The sequence below is a fragment of the Sminthopsis crassicaudata genome, chromosome 3 (assembly GCF_048593235.1).
Source record: "Sminthopsis crassicaudata isolate SCR6 chromosome 3, ASM4859323v1, whole genome shotgun sequence".
Classification (NCBI taxonomy): Eukaryota; Metazoa; Chordata; class Mammalia; order Dasyuromorphia; family Dasyuridae; genus Sminthopsis; species Sminthopsis crassicaudata.
In genome coordinates this window covers 54,043,293-54,061,323 of record NC_133619.1, presented here as the reverse complement: position 1 = coordinate 54,061,323, position 18,031 = coordinate 54,043,293, and the positions used below count along the sequence as shown (strand labels likewise).

At 40.0% G+C, this 18,031-nt stretch overlaps 1 protein-coding gene across 50 annotated transcripts in view; it reads left to right on the top strand.

The window, feature by feature from the left end:
• The first annotated feature begins 203 nt into the window (after positions 1-203).
• Positions 204-18,031, top strand: part of MFF (mitochondrial fission factor) — a 40,573-nt gene continuing 22,745 nt past the window's right edge. For 14 of the 50 annotated variants that reach the window (XM_074298522.1, XM_074298514.1, XM_074298532.1 and 11 more), the window contains exons 1-7: positions 222-496; positions 5,460-5,561; positions 8,175-8,243; positions 8,362-8,552; positions 9,533-9,750; positions 16,692-16,864; positions 17,069-17,104. In XM_074298522.1, coding sequence (XP_074154623.1) covers positions 8,515-8,552; positions 9,533-9,750; positions 16,692-16,864; positions 17,069-17,104 — 465 coding nt within the window. In that variant the 5' untranslated portion in view covers positions 222-496; positions 5,460-5,561; positions 8,175-8,243; positions 8,362-8,514. Of the gene's footprint in view, positions 497-5,459; positions 5,566-8,174; positions 8,244-8,361; positions 8,553-9,532; positions 9,751-16,691; positions 16,865-17,068; positions 17,105-18,031 lie in introns of all 50 variants that reach the window. The other 36 variants (XM_074298552.1, XM_074298543.1, XM_074298525.1 and 33 more) reach the window with 13 other exon arrangements.

The following is an 18,031-nucleotide window of genomic DNA, read 5'->3' as shown; positions in this document are numbered from 1 at the left end:
ATTTCGCATCAGTTTGTTGTTTAGGTAAACCTGAGGAAGTCACTCGGCTTCACATGGAGGACAGGAAGGCCTTCGGATTTCACCGTAGGTCTAGGGACCCACCGTGACATTGCAGCCTTTGAAGTTGCCCGAGTCAACCCGGTTCAGACGAACTGACACACGTAGCACGTAGATACGACGTCAGCCGCCGAATCGCATCGCCCGCGACAAGCATGTCGGCCTGGCGTCATTCGCCCGCGCTGTGCCGGCGCCGTCGCACTTCCGCCCGGTTCCGGGTCACCTGACCAGGCCCGGTGACGACTACGGCTCCTCTAAGGGGCCAGCCCCGGCCGTTCTCTCCCTCTCTCCGGAGCCGCTGCGGGGCCGTCCAGCCGGCTGCCTGTCCCCGGCGTCTTCATGCGCCCGGCCAACGGCCTTTGAGAGTGCTCAGCCTGAGCTACCGGAGGAGCCGGCCGGAGGGGCCCTCGCCGGCGACTTCACCAACGGGGCTCTAGGGGTAAGTCTCCGCCCCGCCGCCTTCCCCTCCCCCTCCAGTTCAGCCCTGCGGGCCCGGTAGCCTCGAACCCCGTGGGGGCGGACTCGGAGCCGAGGGCGGGGTCTGACCACGGCCTTCCCTTCTCCCAAACTCCCCAAAGACTCGTTCGGCCTTCGAGGCCCCGCTTCACGCGGACCCAACTAGGCCCCATCTTTGGGGGGGCTCTCCGGCCTGGCCCGAGTGACCTTGAATTTGCTCTCAGATGTAGCCGCTCAGCCCCGCCCCCTCCCTGTTTGGGCAGCGGAACCGACCTTACTCGTGACCCTTCTTGGGTGGGGAGGGGGGGTGTCTCTAATAGCGGGAAAACTGAGCGAAAATCATCCTTCTCTAGCAGTTGTTAAGCACATTCATTTAGAGCCTTCCAGGTGCAGGCTCGGCGCTCAGACCCAATCCACGCACTCCTGCCCTCGGAGAGCTTCTAGTCGAATCTTCTCCGGCTGCGGGGATTTCGGGGTAGGAGGGTCTCCCAGGATCTTTCCTGGTCACTGGCAGAGCAGGATTCGAATCCAGAGCCTGGAACTCAAAATCCTTTCCCTGACACCGCGCTTCCTTCGGATTTTATTTTCCGCGGAGTCCTCTTAATGAGGAAGCTGGGGGAGGGGAGGAAACCGAAGTATTTTCTGCCTGAGGGGAGGGGAACTTGAACTAGTTAAATAAACAAGCATTAAGTAAGCGCCTAGGGTATGCCAGGCTTTGCGCTTGGCTCCGAGACACCGAGAAAGAAATTTTAAATCCAGTTTAAAAGAAGGAAGCAGTTTGAGAACAGGTGCTGACCAGACTCGGGGAGGGTCTGCCTTTTCCCCCAGAAAGTTCGGCGGGATGCAGGATCCCTAGGAAGGGTGTCTATTACACCAATTGGGGCAGGGGAGGAGCAAGTAAAAGTTTTGTGGAGTGTAACTTCGAGAATGATCTCCACCTGGTCTTGACCAGCCCCTCCTCTACTGCCTCGGCCTTGGTGAACGGAGATGTCGTCACTGCTTTCCACGGGATAGAAAATGTGCCTGTGTTCTGATGCAGCCGTGGAGAAGTGGGAACTCCGTGCTTAGTTTTTCCTTTAACCGGCTGCTTTCGAGTTAGGCGCTGTCTCCTCCCAATGATCGAAAGCTAGTTTTGTGTGGTATGTGTGGAGCTGAACCCGCATTTTCCTTCCCTCACCCCTCGTTCCCCAGCCTAGTTCTGGGTTACTCTTCCCCCCCCCATAGTCAGAACCGTATTTTATTTATTGATCGATTTTAATTTTCTTTCTTTGTTATTAATTTTATAATTATGACTTTTTTGACAACATGATCCCTTGCACTCCCTTCTGTTCGAGTTTCCCCTCCTTCCCTCCACCCCCTCCCCTAGATGGCAGGCGGCCCCACACATGTTATATACTAGATACAATATGTGTGCGCAGAACCCAACTTCTTGCTGCACAGGAACAATTGGATTCGGAAGGTAAAAATAGCCTGGGGAGAAAAACAAAAATGCAGACAGCTTCCGCTCATCTCCCAAGATAACCGGGTCCATCCCTTTCTAAAACTCAGCGGTCTTTCTTACGGCACGCTAGCATCCCGCAGGCCACGAGTTGTTCCCCGGGAGGGGGCCACCCCCTGCTTCCAGTTCTTTGCCATAAGAAGATTAGCCATTAACTTATATTTTCCCATTATTGATTGATTTCACGACCGTCCGATGATTTGTTGGAAACTGCTCCCTTGAGTTAGGAATTATAAAACCAAGAGTTGAATTGGCTTACATGGGCAGGGCCCTTCAACAAGAACCTTCTTTTGAGGGTTTGACAGCCTTTAGCAGCTGCATTATTCCCATTTCAAGCACACAGCCACAGCCTTGGTTCTGGGAGCAGATCTCATCCTGCATGCTCAGGGAGAGCTTTGTGATGGGACTCCCCAAATCACCACGCCTTCCCGGAGCAGATTCTTCTCCCTCTGTGTAAAAGCAAAAACATGCACGGTCTGGTTTTGTTTCATTTGAGCGGGTGAGACAAAGCAGAGTTAAAATTGAGTAGAAATGCCCCTTTTTTACCCTTAGAACCTGGTAAAGATGTTAAGTCAAATGTATCTTTTGTTTTCAATTTCTTTGAGTTCAAATTAATTCTAAGAAAACTTGGCTTTTAGGGGCAGCTAGGTGGTGCAGTGGAGAGCACCAGCCCTGGAGTCAGGAGGACCTGAGTTCAAATCAGACTCAGACACTTAGCACTTCCTAGCTGTGTGACCCTTAATCCCAATTGCCTCAGCAAAAAAAGAAAAAAGAAAGAAAATTTGCCTCTTTCAAAAACCATCTTTTCAAATGTGAGTTTTTGTTTTTTACAGTAAAAAATACTGTAAAAACAAAGGAGATGTGCCTGTTGGAAAATAGTTACTGTGGAGCTGCTATAAAGTCCTCTTTTTCCAGCCTCCATGTTCTTTCCCTTTCATCCCCACATTTCCATTGCTGAGATACATCAGTTATCAGTCTGGTCACTTACTAATCAGTGAAGCTACAGCTTGATCTTTACTGGGCTCTAGGGACGGGCTCCTGGATCAGCAAGGGCAGCCCCCCTGCTTCAAGAGCTATATAGACTTCCAGCACCCACATAGACTGTAGTGGAAGCACCTCCTTGTCATTCCGTCACATCTCTGCTCCAAGCTGCCTGGCTCCGTTCTCCATTTCCTCCCACCTTAAATCCTTCCCTTACTTCAGAGTCCACCCAGACTCTGCCTCTGCCAGTATCCCCTCATTGTACAGAAGTTTGCAGAGTGCCTTACATTTCTGATTGGATTCTTGCTACCCCTTTGTGAGGTTGGGGCTTTGGGTACCACTGATGTTATTATTAGTATATTTGATGATATATTTCATGATCTCAAGTGTGTAACTGTGTAGAACACAGGAGTACAAGTCAAACATTTACTCAGAAGTCATCCACACTCAGCTATGAGATCCCCCCATTCAGATCACGACCCACAATTTAGCCCAGCACTAAATGACCACCCCACCTGTTCAGGGATGTGTCTGGGGAGAGGGGCTTAATCCCACCTCAAGGATCTGTGCAAATTTAGGCAAGCCACTTGCCTTTCTGGGCTTGATCATCTGTAAAGTGGTTAGCTAGAAGGCTTCTGAATTCCTTTCCAGCTCTAGCTCTTGGATCCCAGGATCCCCCAAATATTTGTTGAAATGAATTAGGTTATTTCCTGACTTGGGCCTTTGAAGTGTGACAGTAGAAATTAATTACTAAAACAAAATCCAGTAAGTGGTATAAAAATGATTGTAAGTGACCGGGTAAATTGATGAGCCATCAGTTCATTATACTTACATACACCACTCATGTAGATCAAGTTTCTCATTTTGTATATTTGTAGTCCATGTCCTTCCAGATAGGAGCCACCCCAGTGTATGAAGACCTTTCTCTGAGTCATTTAATATTTTGTGTCTAACAGTGCAGCACTGGGGCTCTTGCTTATCTCTGAGCTGACCATCCGGCTTCCTTTCCCAGTCATAAATGTCCCCAAGGATTTTGTATGTCACTTCTATGGACGAGAACCAAACTGCTCGTGTCTATCATGAAATTTGTCAGTTTGGGCAACCTAGAAATTTTGTTTTTCTCGAGATTGTTGTTTTGTAGCCTGGGTCATGGAGAGATTGAGTTGATTGCGCCATAAATTGTACACTTGGTATGTCTTAGAGACAAAACTTTCCTTATTACAAGACTGAATCTTTTATCCACTATGAGCAACCTGCCTCTCACCAAGAGTATCAATGTTCTCATGTGGCACAGTAGGATAGTATTAGTTTTGGAGAATGGAAACCCTTAGTTCAAATCTTAACTGTGACACAAAGTGTATGATCCTGGGCCAGTACTCAGATTCTCAGTTTCCTTATCTGTAAAATGGGTGCTTGCTAAGATTCAGATGAGATGGCTGCAAAGTCAGTCATTCAGTCAAATGTTTATTAAGCTCCTATTATATGCCAAACACGGCATTAAGCTCTGGGACTACAAAGAAAGACAAAAAAAAAAAGTTCTTGCTTTTTTTTTTTTTTTTTTTCCCTGAGGCAATTGTAGTTAAGTGACTTGCCCGAGGTCACACAAAAAGTTCTTACTTTCAAGGAATTCACATTCTAATGGGGAAGACAGGTGCTATGTTAATGACTTATTGATCATTAACAGCTATCTTTTAAAAATAGGCTTTTGGGCTCAGGAAGCAGTGTGGCATTATGGAAAGCCAGACACAGTTTGCCAGATATTATAGCATTGAAGGTTTAAAGCTGAAAGGAACCTGGAGAGCATTTCCTATAACCTCCCACATTTTCTAGATGGGAAAACTTGAGGGCCAGAGATAGAATGCAACTTGCTCTCATGTTCACTTGTAGTGCTAAGTCCTCTTCCCCAAGCCCCGTACTGTCTGTCCATCCAGCTAAAGCACAATCGAAACAATGAATGGTGCCTCTCTTATAAAACTTCATTTGAAATGTTCCAACTTGACTTTGATTCCATTGCTTTTCTTAACCTTGAAAATATTAAATGTAACAAAATAATTTTTTTACTGTTTCACTTGCCTACAAATATTGCCTCCTCTACTATATATTCTTGTTTTTTCTGCCTGTCATTTTCTTAAATTACAAATCCATTCTACATGCATTAGAAACAATCTTAGAATTCATCTTTTATTTCATTTTGGAGATGTTTCATTATCAGATAAAGAACCTTTGTAATAATAAGTGGGAAGTTTGGTTTTGGGGGGATCTTATAGCTCTTCAACATCGATTTGCACAGAGACACTTAATAAGTATTTATTAAATTGTTTGTTGATAAATCTGAGACATGAAGCACTTGGAAATTTTCATTTTCTCCAGTGACTTAATCCCTCCCCCCACCCCAAGTCCTTGGATTGAAATGGTTGGTTATCAATAGTATAATGTCATGTAAAATTTGGCTACTTTATTTTTTTAGGGAAAAAAAGCAACAAGTACAGCACATCCTAATCGAAACAAGTTCAAGGGTTTGATATGAAGCACAGAAGCAGATAGTGCAAGCCATAGCTGGAATACTTTTGTGAGTAAGAAAATCTTCCCTTTTAATCACTGTTTCTTAGTACTTATGAACATGGCATCAAACTGACATAGAAAACTACATAGTAGTATTAATACTATATTATACTATGTTTTTATTTATTTTGTCAAATATTTCCCAGTTATACTGCAATCAGGTTCTGCAGCTCTGTACTCAGAGCTTTTGACCCAGTTGGCCACACCATTTGACATCTCTAGTGTGGACTATCTGGATCCAAAGCCTTGAAATGTTGGGGAAGGAAAATAGAAGAAAATGAGGTGAACTCAACAGCTGAATTTTTTTTTTTCTCTCTCCCTCTAACACTTCCAGCATCTTAAAGATAGAGATGGAGAAGCATTTTAAAAGCAAGAATGTTTTTAATGTTTGCATCATCTTTTGGTTCTAGGTATTTAAAAGATGGTCTTGCTGGTTATTACCTTGTCATTAACCTTCATTTTTAACATCTTCAGAAAATCACATTTAGCTGTTTTTATAAGATTCTAAAGAGATTACTTTAAATCACTTTTTAGAATGCCCAATTTTAGAACACAGTGTAAAATACTTTTTTTTTTTTTTTTAGTGCTTAATGCTTTTAAAATTCTTTTCAACTAGCTAATTTCCTCACTCTTATTTAATCTCTTTAAAGGAGTTTTATCCTTTGTTTCAGTAATTTTCCTCAGCCTTACTAATATTTCTATAGGAGAATGGTAAAGAATTTTTCAGATGCTGAAAAACTTCATTGAGAAACATTACTTGTGGAGAATTTAATTAAATCATTAAATTAAAATTAATTAAAAATATAAAACTGCAATAACAATACTTTCCTGAAAATTTAATATGGATGGAGTCATTTTGAGGACCAAAAAAATTATCATTTGAAAATCCCATGCACATCTGTTAAGTGTTTCTTTAATATGTAAGATGTGGTATACTGGATAGAGGGCTGACCTTGGGAGCAACTTTTAAGGCCTACCTCAGACCCATTGTGTTTCCCATATAGCTGTTTGACACATAGATTTCCTGCCTCTTACCATCCCAAGCAACTCTCTGAGACTGCGTTAAATCAGTTTGCATCAGCAGAGGGAGTTTGCAGATGGAGGCTTCTCTATACTGATGAAATCATAGGTCTGGACCAGGCCCTGTGCTAGCTACTGGGGACACAGAGGTAAAGGAAACAGGCCTTGTCCATCAGGATAGTCCAAGGGAAGGAGGGAGGGACCTGAAAAAAGATGGCGTGGGGCCCTAGTAGCTCCCTTAGGGGCAAAGCTTGACAACAAAGTGGGTTCTTCAGCAGATCCTTGAAGAAAGACCAAAAAGAAAGGTCAGGTGAAGAGAAAGTAGAGGGACTGTGGGGTAAAGCTGATAGACACATATCAAGGCCAGAGAGGCGCTTCCAGCTCAGGGGACAGTTAGCCATCTAATTTGGTTAGAAAGTAGAATGAAGGGCAAGTGCTATGCAGTGACCCTAGAGAAGTATGTGGGAGCCATGTGGTGAGAGGGCTTGGACCAGAGGCTTCGGGCATTTGCCTGCAAGAATCAGTGAATTATTTTGACAAGAAGGGGGAGAGAGCTTGAAAGCAGTAACACTGGTTAGGGTACTTTCAGGGAAGGGAGGAAAAACATGATGGAGACCAGATGGAAGATGATGTCAATGGGAACAGAAGGCACAGGGACATAGGAGAAGAGAGGGTTTTGACATGGTTCAAAAGTGAATCTGTGAGGGGGAGAGAATGGCCACAAAAGAGTCAAGGTTCCAAGCCTTGATGTGCAGAAGTGCTCCTTGTGTATTCAGCAGACACAGGGATGGGTAGGAAAAGGGAAGGAGTTATCTTGTGAATGTGCTGATTTTGAAATGCTGTTGGGAAGTCAAGGTAGAGAGGGCCTGGAGGCTCCTAAGATAGACTAGAGTTCAGCAAACACCAAGGTCAACAAAGAGAGGATATATAAAAGGGGAAGAAAAGGACAGAGGAGGTGGGAAAGGTTAGAGAATTGTCTGAAGAGAGACCATTCTTAAGGGACCAAGAGACAGAAAAAGGAGTACAGATAGAGGCCAGTTTTAGCAGCGTAGAAGAACCACAGAGAAAAACAAGAATATTAAGACTGAGCAGGAAACCACTGGCTATGACAATGAAGACTTGAGCATTAATCACCTCTGAAAGCATGATTTCAGAATGATGCTGGAGCCAGAAGTTGGATTACTAGAGGATGAAAAATAAACGAGTGGAAGCAGTGAGGATGGGCCATTCTGTAAGAGTAAGGCAATGAAACCAGTGAAAAATAGGGTCTGCTGAAGGCAGTGAAGGCTGTAGACAGTGGGGAAAAAGCCCGGGATTGGTAATGGAGAAGGATCATGAAGCGATCCTCTGGAGGAAGAAAGGGGATGAAGTGCCCAAGTCCCAGTTAGGGCTTTGTCCTAACTGGGAGGAGAGTTCCCTCCTTTGGGGGAGCTAGAGCAAAGAAGGGGCTGCCCGAAGGTAGAGAGAAGGAAATGGGGGGAATCTGTCATAGGCCAGGCAAGTCTACCTTGGGAGGGGCCCAAGGGGCTTGCAGAAACATCCCAATTCATGATATATACAAAGTATAATTTTTTTTCTCTTTCTCCTTTTTGCAAAACAGTAAACTTGCTTAAAATTGTCTTTATGATCTCTGAGATGTGCAACTAAAAGTTTGGAATAAATCCCTCAGGTAAAGCTTCAGAGTATGTTTGAATCCAAATAAGACTTTAAGCTATGTTTATTCTAACTCGTGGATTGCATGTGGAAATGAATTGCTAAAATGCTGATTTCTTCTTTCTGTTTTACAGCTGAGAAAGCAGTGTCCGTGCTCTTATGTACAACTCCAAAAAAAAAAAAACCAAAAAAAGTCAGATCTGTAGGGGAATTTGTATAAAGTAAACTGAGCTGCAGGGTAGCAGTGTTTGAATAGTCCTTGTAAAGGTGCCCATACAGTTGCCAAAATGAGTAAAAGAACAAGCAGTGACTCCCCTGTAGGAAGGTTAGTGGAGTTCTGTTAAATTAAGCCGCCGTGGGAAGGGTGAAGGTACACTGGCTTTAACGTTGCCTGGCTGCCTGGCTGCCTGTGGGTGGCTGCTGTTCTTTTTGCACCCCAATGGTATTCTTGTTGATCCCAACTGCATCTTTCTATGAGCATGGATATCCTGCCAGTTTAGGATGAGCTCAAGCCATTTTGTTCTGCCTTTGTTCTAGAAAGCCTGTTGTGTACTTTTTGCTACACGTAACATATAATCTAAATTGTTAAGCTCATAAGCTCTCAAAAGATTTATGAATTTGGAAGATTTTCTTAATCACAGATTCCCTATATGAAAGTGTGCAATATATCAAAAATGGATTTATTCAGCAGGCCTAGATTTGAATTTGCATTTCATGATTTTTTTAGGAGTCAAGCTTTTTTAACCTTCCTTTTAATAAATTTTGAATAACTTTGCTTTTCTCCTTTCATAATAATCCCTCCTTTTATAATTATAATCCACTGTGGGTTTTTTTTTAAAAGGGTATTGTGCATGCCTGAGAGCAGTTTTCCAATTTAATCTTTTTAAAAAGCCTAGCAATTTCTCCTGCCTCTGTGGGGAAACTCTTTTGATTGGGGGGAAGGAGGTACTTTCGAATTTTGTTTTACATTTATCAAGCCGCATGTTTTTTGTTAATGCAAGAAAAGCACTTTGCGGGAGGGGAGGGGAGGAGGAGCGGAGTGGTACCTTTCTAGAATGTTCATATCTTTCTTTTTTCCAAATTAGGGCCAAAACTGGAGGTTTTCACTAATAACAAGTCAAGTGGCTTTTTATTAGGAAAACATTTTTTTGTGACATAGTTTATATTGCTTATGTTCACATTAAATAAACTATCCTTTTAAGAATTCTCCCTTTTGTGCTCTTTTTATCTACTAAGTGCACTCAGAAGACGGAGACATGGCTTATCACTAATTCCTGGCTTTTAAAAAAAATTTTCTTTTTCTAGGATGAGTGGGGCAGCATTTCCTTCTCCCACAGCTGACATGGCAGAAATAAATCGTATTCAGTATGAGATGGAATACACTGAAGGTATCAGCCAGCGGATGAGGGTCCCAGAAAAGTTAAAAGTTGCTCCACCACCTCCTGATTTGGAGCCAAGCTTCCAGGAAGGAGTCCCAAATGCTAGCGTCACCATGCAGGTTCCAGAGAGGATTGTTATAGCAGGTATATTTGTACTTTCCTGTGAAACTAATGGATTCTTATTTTTTCTGTGCATCTCTGCTGGGGACATTTTATAAGATTTCTGATTTTTGAAAGAATAGTTTTAGGGGAAAGTCTTAGAAGTTCTGCTTCTGCTTTTAAAAATGTGTGCTCCTAATGGCTTGTTCATTCAGTACTATTTTTACAGGAAGCATTATGTTGTCTCAAATATAAAGTGAATTAAATATGATAGGTACACCCTAAAGATTCCTGGGCCTTTTCATCTGTTCTGTAACTATACTCTCTTGTATGTGTTAGCTCCTTTCTTCCATTTATACTATTGCGAGGTCAAGGTAGAGTACCTAGTTCGAAATAAACATGAAACAAATTCACTATGGCCATTCTCTTTGCCAAAAGAAAGGTTTATTTCGAAGAATTTATAAACATAATAAGAGATAAAATAGGCACTAGGAGTGGCTAATATAAAATATAGTTGGGAGAGCATATAATTAGAAAGGAAAGGAATTTGGAAGAATCCCTTAAAGGAATGTGCCATGAAGCCTAAACATTTCCTTGATTGGCAGGTTAAATCCATAGAGGAATTTAGCAGATTGCTTAGTTAGCTAGAGTAAGGAAAGGAAGGTGCCATTAGAGGAAAGGCACTATGAAGTGGGGGGAGGAGAATGACCTGATTGATAGTGGGCTTAGTCCTGAAGAGGATCTTCATCATAATCAGATCTTTTATAGGGGAAATAACAGCAGGGCTTTCTTAGGGAGACCAGAGAAGTAAAGGTAAGAACTAAGAGAGAGGGAGTTCCAGAGAGCTCAGAGGGGAGAAATTAAGGAGCCAGATGGAATGCAGGTCCCAGACTTGTCTAAAAATAGACCAATCAGTATCTCAGAGATTTGAAGGATAGATAAGAGTTCCATCCTCCCAATAAGTCTATACCAATAGGACACTTATTGGAATTGGTTATATCTGGTAATTACCAGGCAGGCTTCTTCCTGACAGGAGAAGATAGTCACTTTACATCAGTATGAGCTTGGAAGCCAGGACAGTCTTGATTTGTTACTTTTGCTCTGTCCTTTCTGATCCAAAGATCAGTCTGCATAGAGAACTGAAGCAAAAATAATGTGAAGCAGCCTTGCCTTCTATTTTCAGAAATCATTGTCTCATTCAGCTTTTAAAGCTTTTTTTTTTTTTTTTTTTTTTTTTTTTTTTTTTTTTTTTTTTGTAATTCTTATCTTAATTCACCACCATTAGCTTATCCTGAACTTGAGCCCCCCTAGCATTTAATTATGGGACTGCTTTATTTGCATTTAACTATTTCTTTTTATATGTCTTTTAAAAATGCAAATTGGTTTGGTACCTTTTTAGGAACTCTCTCTTCCTCAGAACATCATTCTCTAGAGATCTTCATTATACCTGAGGGGACTAATGGAAAAATTTTAGTCCATGACATCCTTCCTAAATCTACAATAGGTGACAATATGGTTTTAGGTTTTTCTGTACTTTTCTCTGTGACAAATTCTAAGATGGAGTAGTCACTTCCTCCCAAAGTTCCAGTCATCTTCAAAGCAGTAGCCAGTACCTTTTTGTGAGAATTCCATCCAAAAGAGAATTTTCCCCTTGTAGATCAAAAAGTTGTTAACCAATTGGCTTTATCAAAGAGAGGGTTTCAACCACCATCCAGATAACTGAGTTGTCCCATCATTATTGTAGTAAGCCTTTGTGTTAGGCTTGTGATCTGTCTCCCCAATTTCTAATCTGTTTACTATTTCTAGATGATAAGTAATATATTCAAATTAGAATATTACTTCAGTTTTTGTTTCATTGACCTTCACACAAATTTTCCTGCTATATATTTTTTTAATTTCTTCACTTAATTTTATCTTTAAATTTTTCAAATATTTTTCTTACCTAGTCAGCAGGCCATTAACAACAGTGTTAAAAGTGGGAGAAAGAAACATTTCTTCAAAACAAACACATCATATATTAAATATATATATGCATTATATAGTATACATAAATTTAGATAACAATAACAATAAAATAGCACATCAGCCATGTCTGACAGTATATGCAATATTCCATTCCCCATTTCCACAAAGAGGAGAGGGAGGTTTATCTTAAATTGAATGTTAGATCTGAAGGTTTTGGACAATAAAGTGCCTTTTTCCAAGTAAAAAACTGATCAGTAAAAATTGAAAATTACCAGAGAAATTTTTGAAGAGCTTGTTCCCATCAAAAGAACTAAATGGGTATTGTGGTAGGCCAACACACAAAAAGATACAGACTCTGCTCTAAAGTTTTCATTCTCTCTGTTAGATTGTAAATGTCTTTAGAGCAGGATCTATATCTTCGTATGTGGGTTTGCTTAGGACTGTGTCATAGGCAGAACATTTTGAGGGCACCAACAATATGCCTTCAAGTCATGATGTTTTCTGAGACTGAGATTAGTTATTACTGTGACTGTGGAATTCAGTTTCTTTTTTTCATTCTTTCAGTTCACATTATTATAGTCATTGTATATATTGTTTTCCTGACTCTACTTCAGTTCATATGAGTCTGTGCTTTTCTGAACTCTTCATATTCAGTCCATAATAAAGTAATATTTTATTATATTCCCCTTCTTGGTTTATGTAATCATTCTCCAATTGATGGGCATTTATTTAGTTTCTAATTCTCCACTATCATAAAAAATACTACTATAAATGTTTGGATATATACCAGACCCTAATTCTATTTTTAACAGTGAGTTATTGATTTCTTCTGTTTCTTACATCATCATAGTTATCCCATATGATGTTTCTACTCCACAAAAGGATGGATTAAGGCTGTCTTCTCACATCTTTTCGTTTGAGTCTAGATTTCAGTCTGTGATTGCAACATAATTATAAATATATTGCATTTGCTTTTGATACTTTGATTTGTGGTTATTTTTTTCCATTAATCACTGTGTATAGTTTCTTGGCTTAGTTCCCTTCACTCCACATCAGTTGGTATTGATCTTTCTAGATTTCTCTGTATTCATTACACCATTTCTTTTTTTTTTTTAATTTTATAATTATAACATTTTTTTTGACAGTACATATGCATAGGTAATTTTTTTTTTTTTTAACAACATTATCCCTTGTACTCCCTTCTGTTCTGAATTTTTCCCCTCCTTCCCTCCACCCCCTCCCCTAGATGGCAGGCATTCCCATACATATTAAATATCTTATAGCATTACACCATTTCTTAAAGCACAGCAATATCCCATTACATTCATATGGCACAATTTGTTCAGCCTTTCCCGTGTTGAAGGATGTCTTTTTGTTCCCTGTGCTTTATTGTGTCAGGCCCCTTATTAAGCACTTGGTGCTACTAGAAATATTGTCCTATGTTTGGGGTTTGTTTTTGTCAGTAGCTTCCTTGGGATAGAAGTCCAGAGACCCTGGTTCTTCAACCTTCTTGGGATGTGTTTCTAGTCCAGGATACCTGCCTATCTGATGTATTTGTGACCACAACCTGTAATTCTTTGTTTTAAATTGCAACCTAAAAATCTAATTGCAGTTCTCACAATTTTTTTAGCCAACTGTTTCCTTACCAAACCTTCCTTCCTCTTCTGAAACCCTTGCCTTAATGCAGAGTATTAGGCAAGAAAGCCAGGGACATTCCCTTTAGAGTTTTCGTTTTCCTGTCCCAGATTTTACAGTCCCTCAAAGTTATTTCTAGGTTCTCTTGGCATTTGGTTTGTTCCCACATCCTTTCCTACCCTTGAGATCTTGAGGAAGTCACTTGGCCTGGAGCAGCCAGCAGCACTTCTTCTGCTTCCTGCAGCCTGCATCTCCCTGAAGAGCATTACTTCTGTTTCTTAATCTTGGGTCTCCGTTCTCTTTGGTATTTTTCCCAGGATTCCCCGGCTCCTCTTCAGGTTCTTTTCATTTCATTTTGAAATGCTCGTTCCATTTTTTAAAAGCGTGCTTGATTGCCTCCAATATTCTGTACTCCTTTTTTCTTTCTCCTTCTGGGAGAAAGGCCACAGACCATTATGAAACTCCCTCAGAGGAACCTCCCCTTGGCCCTCTTGTTAGTAGCTTCCCAGGAGAACTGTTGGAAGGAGTTTGACACATTCTCTCCTTTTGTATGGATCTTCACACTTTTGAATTTTGTATGTAGTGGAAGGTGCAATCTTCTTCCTCTTTTCCTTTTAAGGTAACTCCAATTCAGTTCTTCCTTAGAGGATCCTGCTCAGGTCCCAAATTTTTCCTCTTCAAATCAAAACTATGACCGTCTTTGGTTCCAAACCCTTTACTGTTTTCTGTACCACCTATGCCTTATAGAGTGCCTTAGGCAGGGTAAGTGAATAGAGATTTGAGCTGGAGTCATGGGCTATATTTTTTTTTCTTAGTTGATTCTCTGTCTCCCTGAATCTCTGTTGGCTCACCTATAAAAGAAGGGGGTTGGAATAGATAGTTTCTGGGATCCCTTCCAGCTCTAGACCTAATATCTGAGGCTGATTCTCAGCCTGGATGTAAATAATAGCTGATATTTAATAATAGCCAGCATTTGCTTTAAAGGATGCAAATTGCCTTACAAAATGTCTTATTTGACTGGGATCATAATAACCCATTATCTCCATTTTACAGATCAGGAAACTGATTTTAAGTGACTTATGCTGGTCACTCGGCTGGTCAGTGCCTGAAGTTTTGAGTTCCAAACTCTAACCCTCTCTACCTTCCACTCTCTCTGAGAGAGTAAACAATCAAATATGGATTATACATGTACAGTCATGTCAAACATTTCCATAACAGTCGTTTTGCAAAAGAAGACAAATAAAATTTTAAAAAAGAAAATGAAAAATAGTATGCTTCAGATAATATTAATTATCTGGAGGCAATATGCATAATCATTAGTCCTTTGGGATGTTCTTGAATCATTGTATTACTGAGAATACCTTAGTCATTCACACTTCTTCATCAAATAACATTGTTGATACTGTGTATAGTGTTTTCCAGGTTTTGTTTACTTCGTTATGCATCAGTTCATGTAAGTCTTTCCAGGTTTTCTGAAATCATCCTGCTTGTAATTTTTTATAGCACAGTAATATCACATTATGATCATATACCATAGCTTGTTTAGTCATTTCCCAGTTGATGGACACTTATAAATATTTTTGTACAAATAAGTCCCATTTCCCTTTTTTTGGATGTCTTTAGGATATGATCCCTGCAGTGGTATTGCTGGATCAAAAATTATGAGTTTTATAGCATTTTGTGCATGGTTTTAAATACTAGTAGCAAATATTTTTTAAAAAGGAAAATTTTTTGAGTCCACAAGAGCATTACACCAAAAAGCTTGGCATTGGTAATAAATAATATTCAATTTAAATACTAATACTCACTTTCTTAATTTGAAATCATTCAGTGGGAGAGCTACTAGTAATAAAGAACCACAAACAAGGGAAAGTATGCTGGAAAAGTACAGGTTAAATTATATTCAGTAAGGAACCACACACACACACACCCTCTTATAATCATCTTCTTCCTTAGATGTTCCTGTGTAAGAATTGATCATCTTTTTAAAAATACTTGTTTTAAAATATAGGTTATCAGAATGATTCTGAGTTAGAACTTTTATTTAATCATTCTTAAATTTTCTGGGGCAGCTGGTGGCGCAGTGGATAGAGCACCAGCCTTGAATTCAGGAGGACCCTAGTTCAAATTTGGTCTCAGACACTTAACACTTCCTAGCTGTGTGACCCTGAGCAAGACACTTAACCCTAGCCTCAGGGGGAGGAAATTTTTCTGTCTACTAGAATAGTTTGTATTCTACTAAATTTGATTAGTTTTTTACTAATCTTTATTGTTGGTTTTTTTTTTAATTAATTTTCATATGATCCTATTTCAGATTGCTGATTTTAAAATTGTTGATTGTAATTTTAAAATCTAAAAATTCTGTAGAATTTAAGTAAGAGCATTAAGACAAAACTAGATCATTAAGAGTCAGAGTAACAGGCTGTAAGGCACTAATTGATTTTTGTGTAGAGGACAAAGATACTATGGCTTTTTGTGTTCATAACATAGAGAAAGACTAATAAACAGTCAGTAAACATTTGTTAAGTATATATGTGCCAGACACCATGCTAAGCACTAGAAATACTAGAAATACAAATATTGGGGGAAAGATGCTGCCCTCGAGGGATTTACGTTCTGAGAGGGGAAAGCCATATAAAAAGGAAGTTGAGAAGATGGGGTGAATGATGGAGGGAAACATTCCTTATATAAGGCTGGTGGAGATGTTCCTGAGTCACTGTGTAACCAGATAAGAAATGAGGTCGCTGAGCTATCTCTATAAATGGAGATTTGGTGGTAAGAATCCACCATGCCTGGAGGGAAAAGGGCCTACATATGCAAAAAATGTTTGTAGCAGCTCTTTTTGTGGTAACAAAATGTTGGAAATGATTGAGCAAGATGTAGTATATGAAGGTAATGGAATATTATTGTTCAATTAAGAATGATAAGCTGAATTTAGAAAGGCCTGGAAAGATTACATGAACTGATGCTGAGTGAAACAAGCAGAACTGGAAATCCTTTGTACACAAATAACAGCAAGATTTTGTGATGATCATCTTAGAAAGACTTGGCTATTCTCAGCTATTCAGTGATCTGAAGCAATACCAACCAATAGACTGGACAGAAAATGCCATCTGCATTTAGAAAAAGATCTGAGGAGACTGAATATAAATCAACACAAGCTATGTTCACTTCTTTTTTCTATTTTTTTCTATCTCCCATGGTTTTTCCCTTTTGTTTCCCCAGCATGGTTCATAAAGCAATGTGTATTAAAAATAAATAAACTTACTACAATTAAAAGATCCACCCCCCAGTTGGAGTGAACAAGTTGATAACATTTTCTAAGATATTGAGATTTTCCAACTAGTATATTTTAGTGAAAATATTATTTTAAAATATTCTTTCAGGCAATACTGAAGACATTTCATTTTCAAGACCAGCAGATCTTGACCTCATTCAATCAACACCCTTCAAACCCTTGGCATTAAAAACACCTCCCCGTGTTCTGACACTAAGTGAGAGACCACTTGATTTTCTGGACTTAGAAAGGCCCATTCCTCCAACCCCTCAAAATGAAGATGTAAGTAGTTTCATCTCAAAATTCAGATTTTTTTGTAACAAAGGATCTAGGGGGCATGGGAATGTGGTTATGAGATAATGATTCAAGTCAAACTATCATCCTCGTGACCTTTAGTCACCACACTGAACACTATACTTTGACACAGATGCTTACCTGTAGGATGTAATGCTGATGCTTCTTAAATCTAAACACTTTACCTTTCAGGAAAAGTCTCATTCGGAGGAAGAACCCAGCCATCAGGTGGGTGGTGAGGAAGGACTTGATTAAAATGTGAGGACATTGAGAATCGAGAGTTTAAAATGATGGTGGTAGGCTATTAGACATTCCATGTTGAGGTCCAACAACAAAGGTGGGGCAGCAGAATGGGAGGCAAGAAGGGAACTATCTTTTGGATGACAAAAAATTAATTAGGGACATAATTTCTCTGAAATGGGGTTCATGGTGGTGGTAATGAAAGTACCAGTGTTAACAGTTAACAGCAGATAGGAATGAAATAGGGTGAAGTAAAGCATTCAATTCATTCTCTTGATATCCTCTTCTAAGGAAATATGATGTCCCTATGGACAAAATGATATAATGTGGACCAGTTCAGGAATTAGTAATCTCCATTCCGCTTTTGGCCTTGCCAGTAAACGCTTGCTTTGTAATAGACTTTCTGCCTCTAGTGGATCACTTCTCCTTTGATGTTCTGTCTAGCTTCTGTTTTCTTGGCGTGGCTTTTATGCTTCAAGTGCATATGGCAATTAGAAGGAACCAAACAAGATCAGCAGGCAGATGTCATTAAATGTGTAGATAGTCACACTTATAGCAGTTTCTGCTGGTTAGTTCTGTTCTATCTATATTTATAATACATTTGATTCCATATAATTTTGATACGCAGATTAGCTTTTATTCCTTTTAAACTTTTTAAGATTCCAATAAAGACAGCTTTCCCTCCCTTCTTCTCTTTCCCTTCCTTAAAGACACTTGGGGTTAAACTAGCAAGTGTCAAGTGTGTGAGACCAGATTTGAACTCAGCTCCTCCTGACTCCAGAGCCAGTGCTCTATCCACCTAGCTACGCCACAAATAGCTTTTACCAGTGATGACTTTTGTGTCTTGAATTTTATTGAAAATTGATTTAGGAGCTTATATGATTAGAAGGCTTACCAGGATGCCTGTAAAAATAG